The sequence below is a fragment of the Octopus sinensis genome, linkage group LG3 (assembly GCF_006345805.1).
Source record: "Octopus sinensis linkage group LG3, ASM634580v1, whole genome shotgun sequence".
In the NCBI taxonomy this organism is placed as follows: Eukaryota; Metazoa; Mollusca; class Cephalopoda; order Octopoda; family Octopodidae; genus Octopus; species Octopus sinensis.
The window spans coordinates 8,229,319-8,249,318 of NC_042999.1; the positions used below are offsets into that span (position 1 = coordinate 8,229,319).

General features: G+C 38.2%; 1 protein-coding gene across 2 annotated transcripts in view; it reads left to right on the top strand.

Moving 5' to 3' along the window:
- LOC115209404 (follistatin-related protein 5-like) overlaps positions 1–20,000 on the top strand; it is a 409,770-nt gene that overhangs the window by 375,063 nt on the left and 14,707 nt on the right. For both annotated transcript variants that reach the window (XM_029777801.2, XM_036500843.1), the window contains 2 exons: positions 4,524–4,709; positions 10,663–10,843. In XM_029777801.2, coding sequence (XP_029633661.1) covers positions 4,524–4,709; positions 10,663–10,843 — 367 coding nt within the window. The remainder of the gene's footprint in view (positions 1–4,523; positions 4,710–10,662; positions 10,844–20,000) is intronic.

Here is a 20,000-nt window from a genome sequence, read left to right on the forward strand (position 1 = left end):
AGCCCGACAGAACCTCTCATAAGGACTTATTGTGCATAAAAGCATTCAAAATTATATTGTTGACCAATGATCCTTGTCTGCCAATGATATAATTTCAAGTGCTTCGGAGTCCCCTCGATCGGGGCTGCCCAGAGCGGGTGCCAGGCCCATTCGGAGCCGGCGGCGATCGGCGGTGTTCATCGGCCCAAGAGTCGGGTTGCTTGAGAACGCAGCCCAAAGCGGGTGGTAAGCTCCATCCAAGGCTAAATAGGGGGACGAGTCTGATAGCTGACAAGTACCGCGAGGGAAAGTTGAAAAGAACTTTGGAGAGAGAGTTCAAGAGACCGTGAAACCGCCCAGGGGTAAACGGGTAAATGGTGTCCTTACGAGAGATTCTAACATGGTAAATAAATAACAGAGTATTCTGGGACCTAGCACAACCTCCATGTAAAGCTGAACGCCAAGACTACATTTTGCTGTTGATACTGTTTCTGTCACTATTAATTATTTTTTATGATTTATGATTTGTTACTTAAATTATGTCCCAAAATTTTGAATTATTTATTCAAAGCAACAGACGTTTGGTATTAATAATTCTACATTTTAGCCAAAGTTTTAAAAAAATAATTAACTTTTTATAACTGTCGTTCAGTCTTTCTAATTCTTAATTAAAGTAATTGTAGATTTTGCAAATATTGTAGTGTTGCAAGAGAGTCATCATCATCATCATCATCATCATCATCATCATCATCATCATCATCAGTTAATGTCTGTTTTCCATGCTGGCATCGGTTGAGTGGTTTGACCGAAAACTGGTAAGCTGGAGAGCTGCACCAGGTTCCAGTCTGATCTGGCAATGTTTCTTATTTCTTTACTACCCACAAGGGGCTAAACATAATGAGGACAAACAAGGACAGACAAACGGATTAAGTCGATTATATCGACCCAGTGTATAACTGGTACTTATTTATTCAACCCCGAAAGGATGAAAGGCAAAGTCGACCTTGGCAGAATTTGAGCTCAGAACGTAGCGGCAGACGAAATACGTATTTCTTTACTACCCATAAGGGGCTAAACACAGAGGGGACAAACAAGGACAGACAAACAGATTAAGTCAATTATATCGACCCCAATGCGTAACCGGTACTTATTTAATCAACCCCGAACGGATGATTGGCAAAGTTGAATTTGAACTCAGAACGTAAAGACAGACAAAATACCGCTAAGCATTTCGCCCGGCGTGTTAATGTTTCTGCAATATTTCTTCCGAATACCAGCCACTCTGAGAGTGTAGTGGGTGTTTTTTTTTATGTGCCACCAGCATGGGTGACCTGGCACTAGCACTGGCTATGACTATGGTCTCACCTGGCTTCAAAGGTCTGCACAAGCATGGTATATCGTCAAAGGTCTTGGTCACCTGTCACTGCCTCCATGAGGCGCATTGTTTGAAGGATACATTTTACTTGCCACCTGCACAGGTGCCACTCAGACAGCACTGGTATCAGCCACAATTATGATTATGCCAATAGTAAACATATGTACTGGTTATGTTTCACTTTTATCATTATAAGTCCAATCAAAATGGTGGAAAGCTGGCAGAATCGTTCGCACGCTGGGCAAAATGTTTAGTGACATTTCATTCGTCCTTACGTCTGAGTTCAATTCCTGCTGATGTCAACTTTGCTTTTCATCCTTTCAGGGTCAATGAAATAAATACCAGTCATGCACTGGGAACTACGTAATTGACTAGCCCCCTCCCCTAAAGTTTCAGCCCTTGTGCCTACTGTAGAAAGGATTATTATTATTATCATTATTTTTATTATTATTATTATATTAAGATGGTGAAGGGCTTAGGTTAGCGAACGTTGTACTATAAGTAAATAATATTGTTTAAGGCGGCGAGCTGGCAGAAATGTTAGAACGCCTGGCAAAATGCTTACTGGTATTTCGACGGCCGCTACGTTCTGAGTTCAAATTCTGCCGAGGTCGACTTTGCCTTTCATCCTTTTGGGGGTCGATTAAATAAGTACCAGTTATGCACTGGGGTCGATATAATCGACTTAATCCGTTTGTCTGTCCTTGTTTGTCCTCTCTGTGTTTAGCCCCTTGTGGGTAGTAAAGAAATAGGTATTTTGTGTCTTTACGTTCTGAGTTCAAAATTCCGCTGAGGTCAACTTTGCCTTTCATCCTTTCGGGGTCGATAAATTAAGTACCAGTTGAGTAATGGGGTCGATGTTATCAACATGTCTCCTTTCTCAAAATTTCAGGACTCGTGTATATAGAAGGAAGGAGTATTATTAGTTAATTGATTGAGTATTTAATTAAATAACTAATGGCTTGTCTGATTAATTACTCAGTGAATCAATCAACCAGCTGATTTGTCAAAATTCTTTCATTGCCATTCGCAAGCTCGTTAATGACATGCCCTCTCTGCTCCAGTGAGGGCATGTCATTAACGTAAGTGAGTAACCATTTAATTGGTTAAATGGTTACTCACAGAGCTGGTTACCTGGTTTCCAAAGAGTATAAATGACTGAGATCCCATCATTCCCTTTTAATGGGACCCTAGCCAGTCATAGGGTAACTCTTTTATAGCTAAATGGACTGAGCTGGAGCAACATGAAATCCTGTGTTTTGTTGAAGAACACAACAGAGCACCTGGTCTGGGAATCTAAGGGATGAACTTGTAATCCTGGGTGCAAGATCCTCACCCCTATGCTGTACACCTTCACAGGTTCACAATGCCTGAAAAAAAAAAACGAATGCAGAGATTGCTGGGGTGAAAGGTCCTAAAAAGGTGATGGGCTCGTCCCTTCCTCTGGACCAATCTGATGAAAAAAAAAAAATCAAAGAAAACTATCTGGATTATTTTTTACTTCGTTCTTCCCTCCTCTTAGACTTGGTCTCAGTCTAAATGCCAACAATGTTGTGTGATGTAGCAATAGTGCATGGCTTAATGGGTAGTGTATTCAGCTCACAGTCATAAGATCCCGAGTTCAATTCTTGGTGGTGCATCGTGTTGTTGAGTGGGACACTTTATTTCATGTTACTCCTGTCCCCCCACTCAGCCAGCAAAAATGAGTTGTACCTGCAATTCAGAAGGGTCACCCTTGTTACCTTTGGCATCACTGAATCTCCCTGAGAAATACGTTAAGGGCAGAAATGTTAGCACGCTGGGTGAAATGCTTAGCAGTATTTCGTCTGCCGCTACGTTCTGAGTTCAAATTCCGGCAAGGTCGATTTTGCCTTGCATCCTTTCAGGGTCGATTAAATAAGTACCAGTTATGCACTGGGGTCGATGTAATCGACTTAATCCGTTTGTCTGTCCTTGTTTGTCCTCTCTGTGTTTAGCCCCTTGTGAGTAGTAAAGAAATAAGTATGGGTCTCTGACGAGGGCCCAGCCACTTGAATGTCAATTTCAAAAGCAGGCTGTTCCGTTGATCAGATCAGCTGGAAACCATCTCATCATAGCTGTTGTGGCAAGAGTCACAACACCCCTCTGCAAGAATAGACTTGACTGAACGACTATAAATAGTAGCTGTCTGAGTGAGAGACAGTGGGTAGAAGGCGTTAATCACAGGAAGCCGTCGGGTGTCGTTTTGGCAGTTTGTCGGAATATCATTTGTTGGTTCGATTGTTACGTTGTTGTTACCCTACTTCGTTATATGTTTTATTCGTTAAGGTGGAGAGCTGGCAGAACTGTTAGCATGCCGGGCGAAATGCGTAGCCGTATTTCGTCTGCCGTTACGTTCTGGGTTCAAATTCCGCCGAGGTCGACTTTGCCTTTCATCCTTTCGGGGTCGATAAATTAAGTACCAGTTACGCACTGGGATCGATGTAATCGACTTAATCCGTTTGTCTGTCCTTGTTTGTCCCCTCTGTGTTTAGCCCCTTGTGGGTAATAAAGAAATCGGTATTTCGTCTACCGTTACGTTATGAGTTCAAATTCTGCGGAGGTCGACTTTGCCTTTCATCCTTTCGGGGTCGATAAATTAAGTACCAGTTACGCACTAGGGTCGATGTAATCGACTCAATCCATTTGTCTGTCCTTGTTTGTCCCCTCTGTGTTTAGCTCCTTGTGGGTAGTAAAGAAATATATATATGTTTTATTCGTTTCTGCTCTAGGCACAAGGCTGGAAATTTTAGGGGAGGGCGCCAGTCAATTAGATCGACCCAGTACGAAACCAGTACCTAGTTTATCGATCCTGAAAGGATGAAAGGCAAAGTCGACCGTGGTGGAATGTTATATATTTCCTTATTACTACACAGTTATTGTGTAAACAAGTATTGTCTTAAATAATGGCAATAATTGGTGACGAGTAACTATGTTACAAATATAACCGAATGCTGATTAGTTTTCTGTGGTATTTTACCAACTTCAAAAACTTACAGAAATTAGATATTTTCTTTTTCTGCAAGTAACATTTGTTTCAAATCTTTTATGGTTTCTTTAAACAATAAAGTATTTTAATTCTGATTAAGTGTTGCGTTAATTGCTTTAATATTTCAAATTGATTTACGCCTTAATGAATATATAATTGCAGGTAATTTACACTGACAAAGACCCTGTTTCAATGTTTTACATTGAAAGTTTGGATCAAGTCTGGGTTCTGTGCTGGAATAATGAAGTTGATACTGGTTCCAAGACAATTGTTGTCATCCGAGAAGCATCACAGGACAAGCAGCATCATGCTGTTCATACACAACCGATTGGAAACAGATTCGATTTGGTAAGAATTTACAGTTTTGGCCAGAAAAATACGTTTTTAACTTTTCTTTCTTCTCTTCCTTCCACTTTCAATGTCTGTTATTAACAACAGCAACAACATCTTTATTTTAATGCCCCCCCCCCACCACCACCATCATCATCATCATCATTGATGCTACACCACTTGTGCTATCATCCTTTCATCATTATCAGCATTGTCATCATCATCATCATCATCGTCGTCGTCAACATAGCTACATCATCGTCTTCATCGTCATCATCATCATCATTATCAACATAGCTACATTCATTATTGTCATCTTCAACATCATCATCCTCCTCCTCATCATCATCGTCATCATAATCATCATCATCATTATCATCATCATCATCATCACCATCATCATCGTCAACCTAGCTATATTCATAATTGTCATCATCACCATCATCATCATTATTATCGCCAACATAGCTTCATCATCATCATCGCCATCATCATCATCAACCTAGCTACAGTCATTATTGTCATCATCACCATCATCGTCATCGTCACCATAGCAACATCATCCTCATCATTGTTGTCATCATCATCATCATTACCATCCACATAGCCACCTTCATTATTGTCATCATCATCGTCATCATTATCACAACCACCACAACCATCATCATCACCCCCATCTTTTAAAGTACTGAATGAACAGACTCAGATGTTTGTTGTTTGCTGTGGTGAACAAAGTCGGAACTGATAAAAATGGGTGAAAGCCAAACTTGTAAATGTTCCAAAACTTGTAAGATGTTCCAAACCTTCATGCTGACATTGGTGGAATTGTTTTGCTTTTATTCAATAACCTGTCAGGAATTTGACAACAAAGCTTCAGAGTTTTGATTTTGATTGGGCCATTAGCAAGATCTCACCATTCTATAGATAAATCTTTGGTCAGCCACAACTGGAGACTGATTTCATTGTATCTTCTGCTCAATCTTGTCTTCCATCGTATTAAATTTCCTCAGCATTTTAGCAGCATTGAAATGTTATTTTAGTTTATGCTGTTCTTCTTTTGTTTTCCTTTGTTTGTTTTTTTTATCAACAATAAATGTTTTTTCTTTGTTTGTTGCTGTTTTTGGTCTTTTATAAAGAACAACCATAAAAAGCAAAAATCCAGATAAGCTAAGGTTTAAAATAGTAGATTTGTGATTTTCTTATGACGGGTGATATCAATTTTCTTTTATTTTCCCAAATCCTGCTTGAAATTGAATAGCATTTCCAATCAGCGTTATTTTGGAAATGGTTGTATCATAGCAACAGCCTTTTTTTTTTTTTTGTATATATTTTTACCAGAAGCAAGTTTGCTGAAGGGGAAGAATCAAGCAATTGTCTGATGAATTGTTCTGTTGAAGAACTTTGTTATACGATACAAAAGCTTCCAAATAGAAAATTTTGTTCGAAGGTATAGAACAAGTTAGAGGCCTATAAAAATTGCTAAAATCAATAATATCCTTTTTCCAATAGTTTTCTTCCAGATAGAACCGCAAATTGCTATTAATAACCATCTTATGGGACCTACACTTAGAAATGGTTATTAGTTTTAACATGGTCAGCTATAATGGCATGAGAAGAATTATCATTCAAGTAAAATGGTTCCTGACAATAATTGACATTTAGAATTGTTTGGTTGTAGAATTGCTGGTTGAATTCATTAGAAAAGCTGTAACAGACTCTGTCCTCAAGGTTTGTTTCTGGTGTGCATGTGTGTAGGTCACAGCTGCAGTCATTCCCAACATTACAAAATATTCAACCATCAAAAATTGGTGTGCCTAAGTTTTATCTCTGCTTGTTTGATTGTTTGTTTGTGTGTCTGCTTTTGATATCTGAAAAGACAACAAGCAGTTCAGTGTTTATGTTAATATTTACTAAGGAAATGAATTTTTTAAAAATTGATTATTTTCTGTTAGCGTAGGAAATTTCTAACTTGTACCAAGCTATTGAGGTTTTCAGAAAGCTTACTACCATTATTCAGATCTTCACATACTTTCAAACCTTCATCATCAATATCATCCAAATATACAGATACACGCTCGAACACACATCATCATCATCATCACTATTGCTGTTTAACGTCCGCTTTCCATGCTGGCATGGGTTGGACGATTTCACTGAGGATTGGTAAACCAGGTGGCTGCACCAGGCGGCTGCACCAGGCTCCAGTCTGAACTGGCAAGGTTTCTACAGCTGGATGTCCTTCCTAATGCCAACCACTCTGAGAGTGTAGTGGGTGCCTTTTACATGCCACTGGCACGGGAGCCAGTCAGGCGGCACTAGCTTCAACCATGTTCAGATGATGCGTTTTACATGCCATCTGCATGGAATCCAGTCAGGCAGCACTCAACTGGTACTTTTACGCGCCACTGGTATGGATGCCAGTCAGGCAGCACAGGCATTGGCCACGACTACGAAGAGCATCAAGTTCAATAGTGTGGACACACTGCTTAATGGTCAGCCACTTTACAAAGTGTACTGTGTGCTGTTTATTTGGGCATCACCAATACTTTTTACATGGCACCATCAGCAGTGCTTCTTTATGTGGAACCAGCACTTTTTGGTGTCTTTTCTGAACCAATGCTTTTTACAATGCTACATCATCATCATCATCATCGTTTAGCGTCCGTTTTCCATGCTACCACGGGTTGGACGGTTCGACCGGGGTCTGGGAAGCTAGGAGGCTGCACCAGGCTCCACTCTGATCTGGCAGTGTTTCTACAGCTGGATGCCCTTCCTAACGCCAACCACTCCATGAGTGTAGTGGGTGCTTTTTTACATGCCACGGGCACAGGGGCCAGGGGAGGCTGGCAGCAGCCACAATCGGTTGGTGCTTTTTACGTGCTACCGGCACAGCCGAAGTAGAAGACATCTGTCCAAGGTCCCAGGATGTGAGATTGAACACACGACCATTTACTTATTTAGTCAGTGCTGTATAAAACATTCAGTGCGGTATTTTTTTTTATGTTATAGTGTTGTTATGTCTTCCCAAAATGCTCAACATGTTACAATAAGGCTGTGTGTGTGGAGTTATCATCTTAAATATATTAGAGGAAAACATAATCTATATTTGCTGTGACTAAATTAAATTTCTATATTTTAAATTTTAATAGATATTTAATTTAAAATCTATGAATATCAATTGTGTTGCTCTCTGCTACATTAACATGCTGAACTGCACATAAAAAGCTACATGCACAGATAGACAAGCATGTGTACATGCATATGTATTATGTATGTGTACGAAATGATACATACATGTACATACATCCATACATCTATACATATATATATATCTATCTATATATATCTATCTATATATATATATATATATATACATACACACACACACACATACATATATATATATACATATATATATACATATAAATATATATATACATACATATATATACATATATACATACATACATATATACATACATATATACATACATACATACATACATATATACATACATATATACATACATATATGCATACATATATATACATACATATATACATACATACATATATATACATACAAATATTTATATAAGTCTTTTCAATTACTGTCAGGAAGTTGAATTTCACTTCATGAAACGAAGCAGCCATTTATTTAGATGGAAAATTGAGATATTTGAGTGAATGGGATAAAAATATTTATTGGACACATGATTATTTTAAGGTTATCATTTTGTTTGTGATGTTTACATGGAAACCGAAATTAATTGTTGAGTTTCAAGTTTCACTGAACAGTCCTGGAACGCAATATAGAAGTTTCTAGATGTTGTTTCTTATCAACTGAACCCTGATTCAGGAGAACTACAATCACAGACATTCAAATACTGACCATTCCGTATTGTTCTTTGTTTCATTAATTTTCTATCTTGAACTTTATCACGCTATATATCCATTTATTATAAAGATAATAAGATATCTGTTTCAAAGGAGGTTTGACTTGTTTCTAACGCTTAAAGAGACCATGTTGTGGTCAACTTTTGTTGTCAACTACAATCTCCATTTGATTTGATTTTGATATTGCTGTTGATGTCGATGTACTTGACTCAATAGGTTTCCTCAAGCATGGCATGTCACCCTACGACCCAAGGTACTTTTGAGTGGGCTGGTTATGCGACACAGGTGTAGCTTACAGCTGTGGATTCACTTTATTTGCTGGGTCTTCTCAGTCACAGCATACCTCCAGTGGCCCCGGTCTTTTGTCATTGCCTCTGTGAGGCCCAACATTCGAAGGTCATACTTCCCCACCTCACCCCATGTCTTCCTCGGTCTCCCTCTCTTTACTCTCTTTTACTCTTTTACTTGTTTCAGTCATTTGACTGTGGCCCCGCTGGAGCACCGCCTTTAATCGAGCAACTCGACCCCGGGACTTATTCTTTTGTAAGCCCAGTACTTATTCTATCGGTCTCTTTTGCCGAACCACTAAGTAACGGGGACATAAACACACCAGCATCGGTTGTCAAGCAATGCTAGGGGCACAAACACACTCACACAAACACGCACACGCATATATATATATATACATATATACGACGGGCTTCTTTCAGTTTCCGTCTACCAAATCAACTCACAAGGCTTTGGTTGGCCCAAGGCTATAGTAGAAGACACTTGCCCAAGGTGCCATGTGGTGGGACTGAACCCGGAACCATGTGGTTGGTAAACAAGCTACTTACCACACAGCCACTCCTGCACCTATAAAGGGATCTCTACCCCAGATCCCTTTATTTTTCTTACCATATGGTCATCTCACTTCTGCCTTATATGTATACGTATATGTAAATACAGGTGCATGGTTCAGTGGTTAGAGCATCGGGCTCACAATCACGAAGTAGTGAGTTCGATTCCCAGCCTGGGCTGTGTGTTGTGTTCTTGAGCAAGACATTTGATTTCATGTTGCTTCACTTAACTCAGCTGTAGAAATGAGTTGTGGTGATGTCACTGGTGCCAAGCTATATTGGCCCCTTTGCCTTTCCCTTGGACAATATCAGTGGCATGGAGAGAGAAGTCTGGTATGCATGGGAGACTGCTGGTCTTCCATAAACAACCTTGACCAGACTTGAGCCTCAGAGGGTAACTTTCTAGGTGCAATCACATGGTCATTCGTGATCGAAAGGGGTCTTCACTCTTCACCCTATGTAGACACTAACTCATTTGTGTGTATATATAGATGTATGTAGATTTGTGTATATGTGTATATCATCATCGTCATCATCACCATTTAGCGTCCGCTTTCCATGCTAGCATGAGTTGGACGGTTCAACTGGGGTCTGTGAAGCCAGAGGCTGCATCAGGCCCAGTCTGATCTGGCAGTGTTTCTACGGCTGGATGCCCTTCCTAACGCCAACCACTCCGTGAGTGTAGTGGGTGCTTTTTACGTGCCACCCGCACAGGTGCCAGACAGAGCTGGCAAACGGCCATGAACAAATGGTGCTTTTTACATGCCACCGGCACGGGGGCCAGGCGAGGCTGGCAATGGCCACGAACGGATGGTGCTTTTATATATGTATAAATATGTTTATATAAATACACTTGTGTGTGTGTGTGTGTGTGTGAATGTGTGTGCATGGATATATATGTATGTGTGTGTATATGTGTGCATTTGTATATATGTGTGTGTGTTCATGTATATATAAGTGTGTGTGTGAATGTATATGTATGAGTGCATATATATATATATATATATATATATATATATATATGTATGCATGTATCAATAGAGATAGATATGTTTGCAAGAGAGAGAGAGAGAGAAAGAGAGTGAGAGAGAGAGAGAGGGGGGTGGGGGGTGTAGGTGTATACAAATAAGAATTCTTTATATTTGGTTGACTTATCCCAAACCTCAACCTGAATCTGCAATGATTGTATTTGGGGGATTATCTTCATCCTTGTCCATCTTCTTAATATTTTTCAGGTAAATAAATTGTTCCTGCCACCCTCCAACACTTTGCACCCGACTTTCCTGTTTGGTTACGTGATTCACAGCGGCCAGCGAGGCCTGTTCAAACTGGATATCGAAGAAATGAAATATATAAAGAATATTGATCTCAACCAATATAACTGTGAACCAGAAAATCTGGCTTTTATTCCACTAGGTGAGTTTTTTCTACACTATTTGTATAGACAAAAAAAACAACAAAAATGGCAAAAATACAAACAAAACAAAAAAAAAAACCCTTCTTCAATGCATGTCTAGAATATATAAGACACATATACATATATATTTATATACGCCAATGTACATACATGCATATATATAGATGTATGTATATATGTACACATGTATTTATGTATATATATATATATACATACATGTGTGTGTGTATATATATGTATATACATAGACATTTATATGCATGTGTATGTATATATACATATATATATGTGTGTGTGTATGTGTATATATATATATATATATGTGTGTATCTCTCTATCTAGCTACCTATATATATATATATATACGCACACATGTATGTATATACTATATACATACAAACGTGTGTACATATATACATACATGTATATATATATATGTATAAATGTACAATGGTATGTATAAATATATATGTATATGCATCATATATATATGTATATATATGTGTATCTCTCTATCTATCTACCTATATATATATATACACACACACACACACATATATATATGTATATATATATGTGTGTGTGTGTGTATGTGTGTAATATTATAGACAAGCATCCCATGCTTTGTGCTTTCATGTGTGTGTTTTTGCATGTGTGTTTCAAGTACGATTACATGGCTACATGTGCTTATAAATATAAATATGTTTCTTGTGTTTCCGTACGCCTGTATTTCTCTATTTGTATATTTGTTTATGAATATCATTGCTTAATATCTCTGTTCACTCTCTACATAAATATCCCCATGTTTTCTAAGTGTACACGTGAGCATATGTACATATATGTATGTATATATATATATATACATATATACACACACGAGTGCATGACCAAATATTCTCAATTTATTGTGATTGTGTTTGCATTTTTCTTCTTTTCTGTTTGTTTTATGTTGCCTTTATTGAATTTATTTTGATTCCCCCTTTAATGTTTCGGCACAATAATCTTCATTTACGAGCAGACATTTCGGATGCATGTTGGGTGTACACAAGCAACGACATTATGTTGGTTATCAGAATAATCATTTGCTATTTATTACACAGGAATCTCTTTATCTCTTGTAATATGAATATCCTATCTCTAACCAACGTGCAGTGATATTATTGGATCTGAGGGACACCTTATCAAAATTTATCTTCATATAAAAACCAGCAGGAGAGAGTGAGACTGGTAGAGTTTAATATTCTTCTGGTTATTAACTATAGATAGAAATTTAGAATACAAAAATGAAATGATTGACTCGTGAGTTGAACTTGTGTTGCAGATGTCAGCTGTTGGACGGTTTTACCAATCATCCACGGTGCTCCCAATCAAAAAATTTATAGTTTATAGCAAACCTGGTTGAATCTATGATGTTAATTGAGGTTAATTTATTGAAAGGTACGTTAATGCTGGCAGTGATTTTAGTAATAGAGTCATGAAGTAATATTCGCCAGCCACATCTGGCACCTGTGTCGGTGGCACATAAAGACACCATCCGAAGACCCGGCGACGTAGACAGTCCACCTGTGCATACCTTCCTTCTTGTGACACTTGTGAAGACCTGTTGAGGCAAGTGACACTTGTGAAGACCTGTTGAGGCAAGTGAAAAGCAAATCAAATCAAAACAAATCAAAATAGATGAGCATAAATGGAATTTGTATCTTTGTGGTACCAGTGCCGGTGGCACACAAGAAAATCATCCGAACGTGGCCGTAGCCAGTACCGCATAGACTGGCCTCCGTGCTTTGGGGACGTAACAAACACCATCCGATCGTGGCCGTCCGCCAGCCTCATCTGGCACCTGTGTCGGTGGCACATAAAAACACCATCCGAGCGTGCCGTCTGCCAGCCTCGTCTGGCACCTGCCAGCCTCATCTGGCACCTGTGTCGGTGGCACATAAAAACCATCCGAGCGTGGCCGTCTGCCAGCCTCGTCTGGCACCTGTGTCGGTGGCACATAAAAACACCATCCGAGCGTGGCGTTCGCCAGCCTCGTCTGGCACCTGTGTCGGTGGCACATAAAATCACCCACTACACTCTCGAGTGGTTGGCGTTAGGAAGGGCATCCAGCTGTAGAAACACTGCCAGATCTGACTGGCCTGGTGCAGCCTTCGGGCTCCCCAGACCCCAGTTGAACCGTCCAACCCATGCTAGCATGGAAAACGGACGCTAAATGATGATGATGATGATGATGATGATAGTTGAAGGTAAACAACATGGCTCTATAATTTTCTGTGACTGATAAGAGAATCCCCTGTGTGCCAAAACTTCTTAGTTTACTCTTTTAAACATTAAAATATTTCATTTCTGGCCATGTGCTAATGCATAATGGATGCATGCATAAATGCATAAATGCATAACACAAAATGCATAAAGCAGTCTGCTGTCATATCTGCAAAACTGCATGAAACACATTCTGTCGGTCGTTCGTTCACATTTCAAAGAAAGACAATATTGACAGCATTAATATTATCCAAATATCATAGGTATATCAAAGAATGAGCTTCTAAGATCAGAGCAGATAATATTGAAATCTTGAAGAGCTTTTCAAGCAAATGGGTGAATGGGAGATAGTTAAGGTTTCTGCCTGTCTACAAAAATAACGAAACACCTGCTGTAAATTATAATTCACCTGCTCTAAATTATATTTCCCCAGCAGTAAATTACAATTCAGGAACCATGTGTTGGTACTTGCTAATCTTATCCTCTCCACTTTTCACGGAACACTAAAAAAGAGAAAAATATTCCTATTTACTTTATGTGGCCACGTGCCAGTTGCAGTAAAGATTATTTTCTTTACATAAAACAAAGCAACAAATGGAATATTTAACATAAAGTTTCCGTTGCCATGCAACAGGTTTCACGTTAAGACATTAAATTATTGAACTGGTTGTGCCTATTCTAACCATTCTACCATTCACTGCAGAGGAATAAAATTGGTTTCCAGTTCTCAAAATATCATTAAACTCCACCAGATTGTTGGCTGATGCCAGCGTTGTGTAACTGGCCTGTTGAAAGCACCCTTCAATTGTTGGGTGATATGGCCGTGGCTGATGCCAGTGCTGTCTCACTGGCACCCATGCTGGTGGAATGTAAAAAGCACTGTTCGAGTGTTGACCCTCTTTGAGGCAATGACAGGTGACTAAGTTCTTTTGCAATATACCATGCTTGTGTTGACCTGTCAAGCCGAGTGAGACCGTCTCTGTCACCGATGCTGATGTCAGATCAATGGCACCCCTGCCGGTGGCACGTAAAAAGCACCATTCGAGCATTGAGCCTTATGGAGGTAGTGACAGGGGGTCAAAACCCTTGGCTTGCATTGACCTGTCAAGCCAAGTGAGGCCGTCTTTGTCGCCGATGCTGGTGTCAGATCAATGGCACCCCTGCCGGTGGCACGTAAAAAGCACCATTCGAGCATTGAGCCTTATGGAGGTAGTGACAGGGGGTCAAAACCCTTGGCTTGCGTTGACCTGTCAAGCCAAGTGAGGCCGTCTTTGTCGCCGATGCTGGTGTCAGATCAATGGCACCCCTGCCGGTGGCACGTAAAAAGCACCATTCGAGCATTGAGCCTTATGGAGGTAGTGACAGGGGGTCAAAACCCTTGGCTTGCGTTGACCTGTCAAGCCAAGTGAGGCCGTCTTTGTCGCCGATGCTGGTGTCAGATCAATGGCACCCCTGCCGGTGGAACGTAAAAAGCACCATTTGAGCATTGAGCCTTACGGAGGTAGTGACAGGGGTCAAGGCCCTTGGCTTGCGTTGACCTGTCAAGTCAAGTGAGACCATTGTCGTGGCCGGCCGATGCCGGTGTCAGGTCAATGGCACCCGTGCCAGTGGTACGTAAAAGTCACACACTACACTCTCAAAGTGGTTGGCATTAGGAAGGACATCCAGCTGTAGAAACGTTGCCAAATCAGATCGGAATCTGGTGCAGCCCCTCAGCTTACCAGTTTTCAGTCAAACTGTCCAACTCCTGCCAGCATGGAAAACGGACGTTAAATGATGATGACAATGACAATGATGATGATGATGAGGAGGAGGAGGAGGACGAGGAAGAGGAGGAGGAGAACTGACAAGTATTTTGAGTATCCACCTAAGTCCCTTTTTTTATTAGTAAATGAAAATCCTTTTTCTATCTTGAATGGATTCACAAAAACTAGAGCTTATTTTCTTTAAAAATCTCCTCCAGGTTCAATTCCAAATTACCTCAGGTGATACTGTTTGTATAATTGGCGTCTGTTCCTGAGACCCAGACAAAGTGAGTTGTCTAAAGTTACCATATTTTGTGGTAAGGTAGAAGCTGCATTGTGGAAAATGCATTTGGGTTTTGGAAATATAATTCTTGGAAATAATTCTTATAGTTGCCAAAGTTAAATCTATGTGAAATAATTCTTATTGTTGCCAAAGTTAAATCTATGTCCAGTAGGTACACACCGAATGCTTGTTATCAGACAAAATTGGCGCACGAGCTAGCAGAGTGCTAATGCCAGTTGCTGAGCTAAATTACCAAATAATGGCTACCTTCCTGGTGGTTTGTTGTTGGATATTATTGTTGGACACAATAATATGCTTTAACCCTTTCGTTACCAACCTGGCTGAAACCGCTTCTGGCTCTGCAGTACAAATGTCTTGTTTTCATAAGTTTTGAATTAAAATCTTCCACCAAACCTTAAGTCACAATTTATGTTCCTAACACTAACTTAATAATAAGTAAGTTATTTTGCTAAATTCTTTGTTATATTTAAAGTAATTGAAAGAAACACAGAGCATCTAAAAATAAATACGGTAACGAAAGGGTTAACTGTCCTGAAATTATTCATCTGATACACTGTACTACCGCATGCACTCCACTGCTGACCACCTGCCAGCTACTAGTACTTGACTACAACTGCTACCAACTCACCCTCCTTTCTGCTGATTTCAGTAAACAATGGCAACAACTTTTCAACTAGTATTGGGGAAGATCCATGGTATTTTCCAAGGTATTTCATTGGCAAATGATGTATTTTTCCATGCCACAAAATTATGGTAAAAATATCAGACAACTATAAAATCACTTGAGAGCTAAGAGGAACATTACAGAACATAATTTATGGTTCATAGTTTGAAAACTAGTTAATGTAATAAAGTGCAAATGTGTTACATTTCCTGTTTTCAAACAGCGATATGCTGGGGGTTTATGTGGTTCTGTCTGAGTAGTTATAATGTATATTTAAGTATTCAATTAAGTAATAACTTATTCTCCAAGAAATGTTGAGATGTAGTCTTTGACACTTAGAATAAATTTGCTACTATTAAAGTATATATATGTGTGTGTGTGTGTTCTCTAGTATATATTTTGTATATATATATATGTATATTTTCTCTTGTATATATTTTGTATATTCTGTTACACACCTCAAATATATCCCTTGTCCAAGGAGAGAAAAGTACTGGCTTTATATTTCCGTTCTCTTCCCAGTCTCATGAGATGCTGACAAATAAGCTGCAACCTTGAATAATACATGCATGCTAAAACATTTTAAAAGAATTATCTGGAAAAAACTGTCAAGTTTTGTTGATATTTCTTTGTAATATAATAAATATATTTATAAATGCAGTGAATTGCATTTATAAGTTACAAATATCAATCATATTTTCGAAATTCACTGTGGATTGGTATGTTTAGAGTGTCTAGGAAGTGCTTCAAAATTTATCTCCTCCATCTTGTGAATTCTCACTTGGTAAAAGTGTTTTGCGCTGCCTTTAGACAGAAACATCAAATATAAATATGGAACTACCTGTAAGAACAGGAATTACCAAATTGATAAAGTATTTGGTAACCAGGTGTAAGGCTGGTACTCTGTGGCCAAGTTATTTAACCCACAAGCAACATATAAATGAAGAATGAGAGCAACTGGATTTAAGAAGAAACAACAACATTGTTAAATAGTTTTGTTGGGTTTGTAGCAAAGCATTTGCTGAGATTTGAACCATCTCATTCAGATTCCCCAGTTTGGGATCGTGTTCTAACTATATTGTCATAAAAGGAGTCAATGCCTATGTAAGCATGGTTTCATCAATCACATTGACTAGTGTGAAACCAAAGAAGTGGTAAACTTCAAAGTAAGTTTTGTGAATTTTCCTGCAAGATAGTTATGCTGAAGTTTCTAGAAGTTTTGACTGTATGTTATAAAAGTTTAGAATATTGAAGTCAGGAGCAAAACACCTTCAGCTGCTACTCAGACCTCTGTTGGTCAGTGGTGTGACAAGCTGTTCTCACTCTTTCCACTTATTTAATCTTTAATGACCACGAACAATTTTTATATAAGTAATAAAAATATTTTATGCAATTAAGACTTGTAATTGCCATATCCACTCTCCCATGTTTACTGGTTTACTCAAGTAATTGTTGTTGATATATAAATACAAATGTTCCATATAAGAAAAGAATATGGAAACTTATGCAAATATTAGTCTTGTTATTCTCACCTTGACACACAGCTTGCCTGATATTGTGTACAAACATCAATGAATTAATGACCTTATATCACTAAAAGTTCAGTTTTGTCAATAGGAATATTCACTGGTGATAGACTAGAATCTCATCCAAGAACAGGATTTTCTCTCACCTGCTTTGTGCCATGGAATCTGGGAATAAAGCACTGACCCACTGGATTGTAGAGGGCTTCAGAACGATATCCAGTTCGTGTGTTTGTGGTAGGGGTAAGATATTGCTTAGTTGGGGCAGGGAAACACAACACCCATAACTTTTAAAGAGAGAAAGAAGCTATGATTTATAGATTTGCTTCAGAGGAAAGAACTCAATCAAATACTTCAACCTGATTGGGGTTTACTAAAAGAACCCAAGAGCCTTGTCATCATCATCATCATCATCGTTTAACATCCGTTTTCCATGCTGGCATGGGTTGGACAGTTCGACTGGGGTCTGGGAAGCCAGGAGGCTGTACCAGGCTCCAGTCTGATCTGGCAGTGTTTCTACAGCTGGATGCCCTTCCTAATGCCAACCACTCTATGAGTGTAGTGGGTGCTTTTTACGTGCCACCGGCACAGGGACCACGCAAGGCTGGCAACGGCCACTATCGGTTGGTGCTTTTTACGTGCCACCGGCACGGAAGCCAGTTGAGGTGGCGCTGGCAACAGCCACATTTGGATGGTACTTTTTACCTGCCACCGGCACTGGTATCAACTAAAATTTCCATCGATTTTTTGATCGATTTCGATTTCACTTGCCTCAACAGGTCTTCGCAAGCAGAGTTTTGTGTCCCATGGCTACATCCCAGGTAAAGGCCCCGGGTTATGGTCTCACTTGTCCTGCCGGGTCTTCTCACGCACAGCATATTTCCAAAGGTCTCGGTCACTAGTCATTGCCTTGGGGAGACCTAATACTACCTTGTGGTAGTATTAAGCCAATCAACTGGCACCATCCATATTTCACTCAGAACTTGAGTCATCCAACAAAGATACTTGCTCAAGGTGATGCAAAGAGCGATCAAACAGAGGATCATGAGAACACTGGGTCATTAGACTGGGAACTTCTTAACCAATTGTCACGACTGATTGGGAGAAGAATGATCAATCTTCTATTTAATCAGGATAGGATTGATCTCTTCTCTGTTTGCTTGGGACGTGATTGATTTCTCCTGTGTTTGATGCTATCAACTATGTAGGATTTTTTGAGATTTGGTTAGTGCAAGGGATAGATAAGGGGACACACGCTTATACTGGCCAGCACATACACATATACCATTGATATGTATATATATATAGATATATAGATATATATATACATGCCCAAATAGCCATAAACATGCACGTTCATACACACACACATATATATATATACACCACACACATATATATACATATATATATATATATATATAGATATATATAGATATATACATATAAATACGCACATATATATATATATATATATATAATATAATAAGTTCAGCAAAATTTAGATTCAAATGAATATGGTACTTAAGTTAGATGCACCAGAATTTTGTATGGTGTTATCCATATAAACCCATGGGGTGATTATAATCAAAATAAGCAACAGGAATAACTTTGGTAATTTGGTACGATCATTTCACACTACATCATTTTATTAAATATTGTAAGTATTACAACAGTTTTACATCTTTGTCTATATATCTACCTTCTCTATAATGTTATCAATTAATATGAAAATTATGTATTAATGGAAAACCTCTATAAATGGCTGATGATTGCTCAACATCTTAAAACCGTTGTAATACTTACAATATTTAATAAAATGATGTAGCGTGAAATGATCGTACCAAATTACCGAAGTTATTCTTGTTGCTTATTTTGTATATAAATATAATATACATATATATGTATATATATATATATATATATATATATATATATATATATATATATATGTATATATATATATATATATATATATATATATATATATATTATATATATATATATATATATATACATATATATATATATATAAACAACATGTACTCACACACACATGCGTATATATATATATTAAATGTAAATTTAATATATTATTTTCTGGTTTTTCCCTGTTTATAAAGGGAAAGAAAACATATATTAGCAACAATAATACGATAATAATAATAGTAATAATAATAATAATAATAATAATAATAATAATAATATTGATAATGATAGTAATAATGATAATGATGATAATAATAATAATATTGATAATGATAATAATAATGCTAATGATAATAATAATAATAATCATAATAATAATAATACTAATAATGATAAAAACTACATATTAGATGGCAGACAACTGTTTGTTTTGAAGAACATCGACCTTAGGAAATAACTAAGAAGTTGGAAAATACGATGCAATTTTATATTTCACATTGAGAGATTGTGTTTACTTGAGAATAAGTACTTTTCTAAGTGGATCCCTGTACAGACAAAGAATCTTATCGCAAACAGAGGAAATTACAAAACCATTCAGAAGTATGTAGATGAAATATAGATACGGCAATTGGCATTAGTTTAGAAACAAGAAATCTGTAGACTTGTATTTGTTCTTTATAGGCATAGAAGTGGCTGTGTGGTAAGTAGCTTGCTTACGAACCACATGGT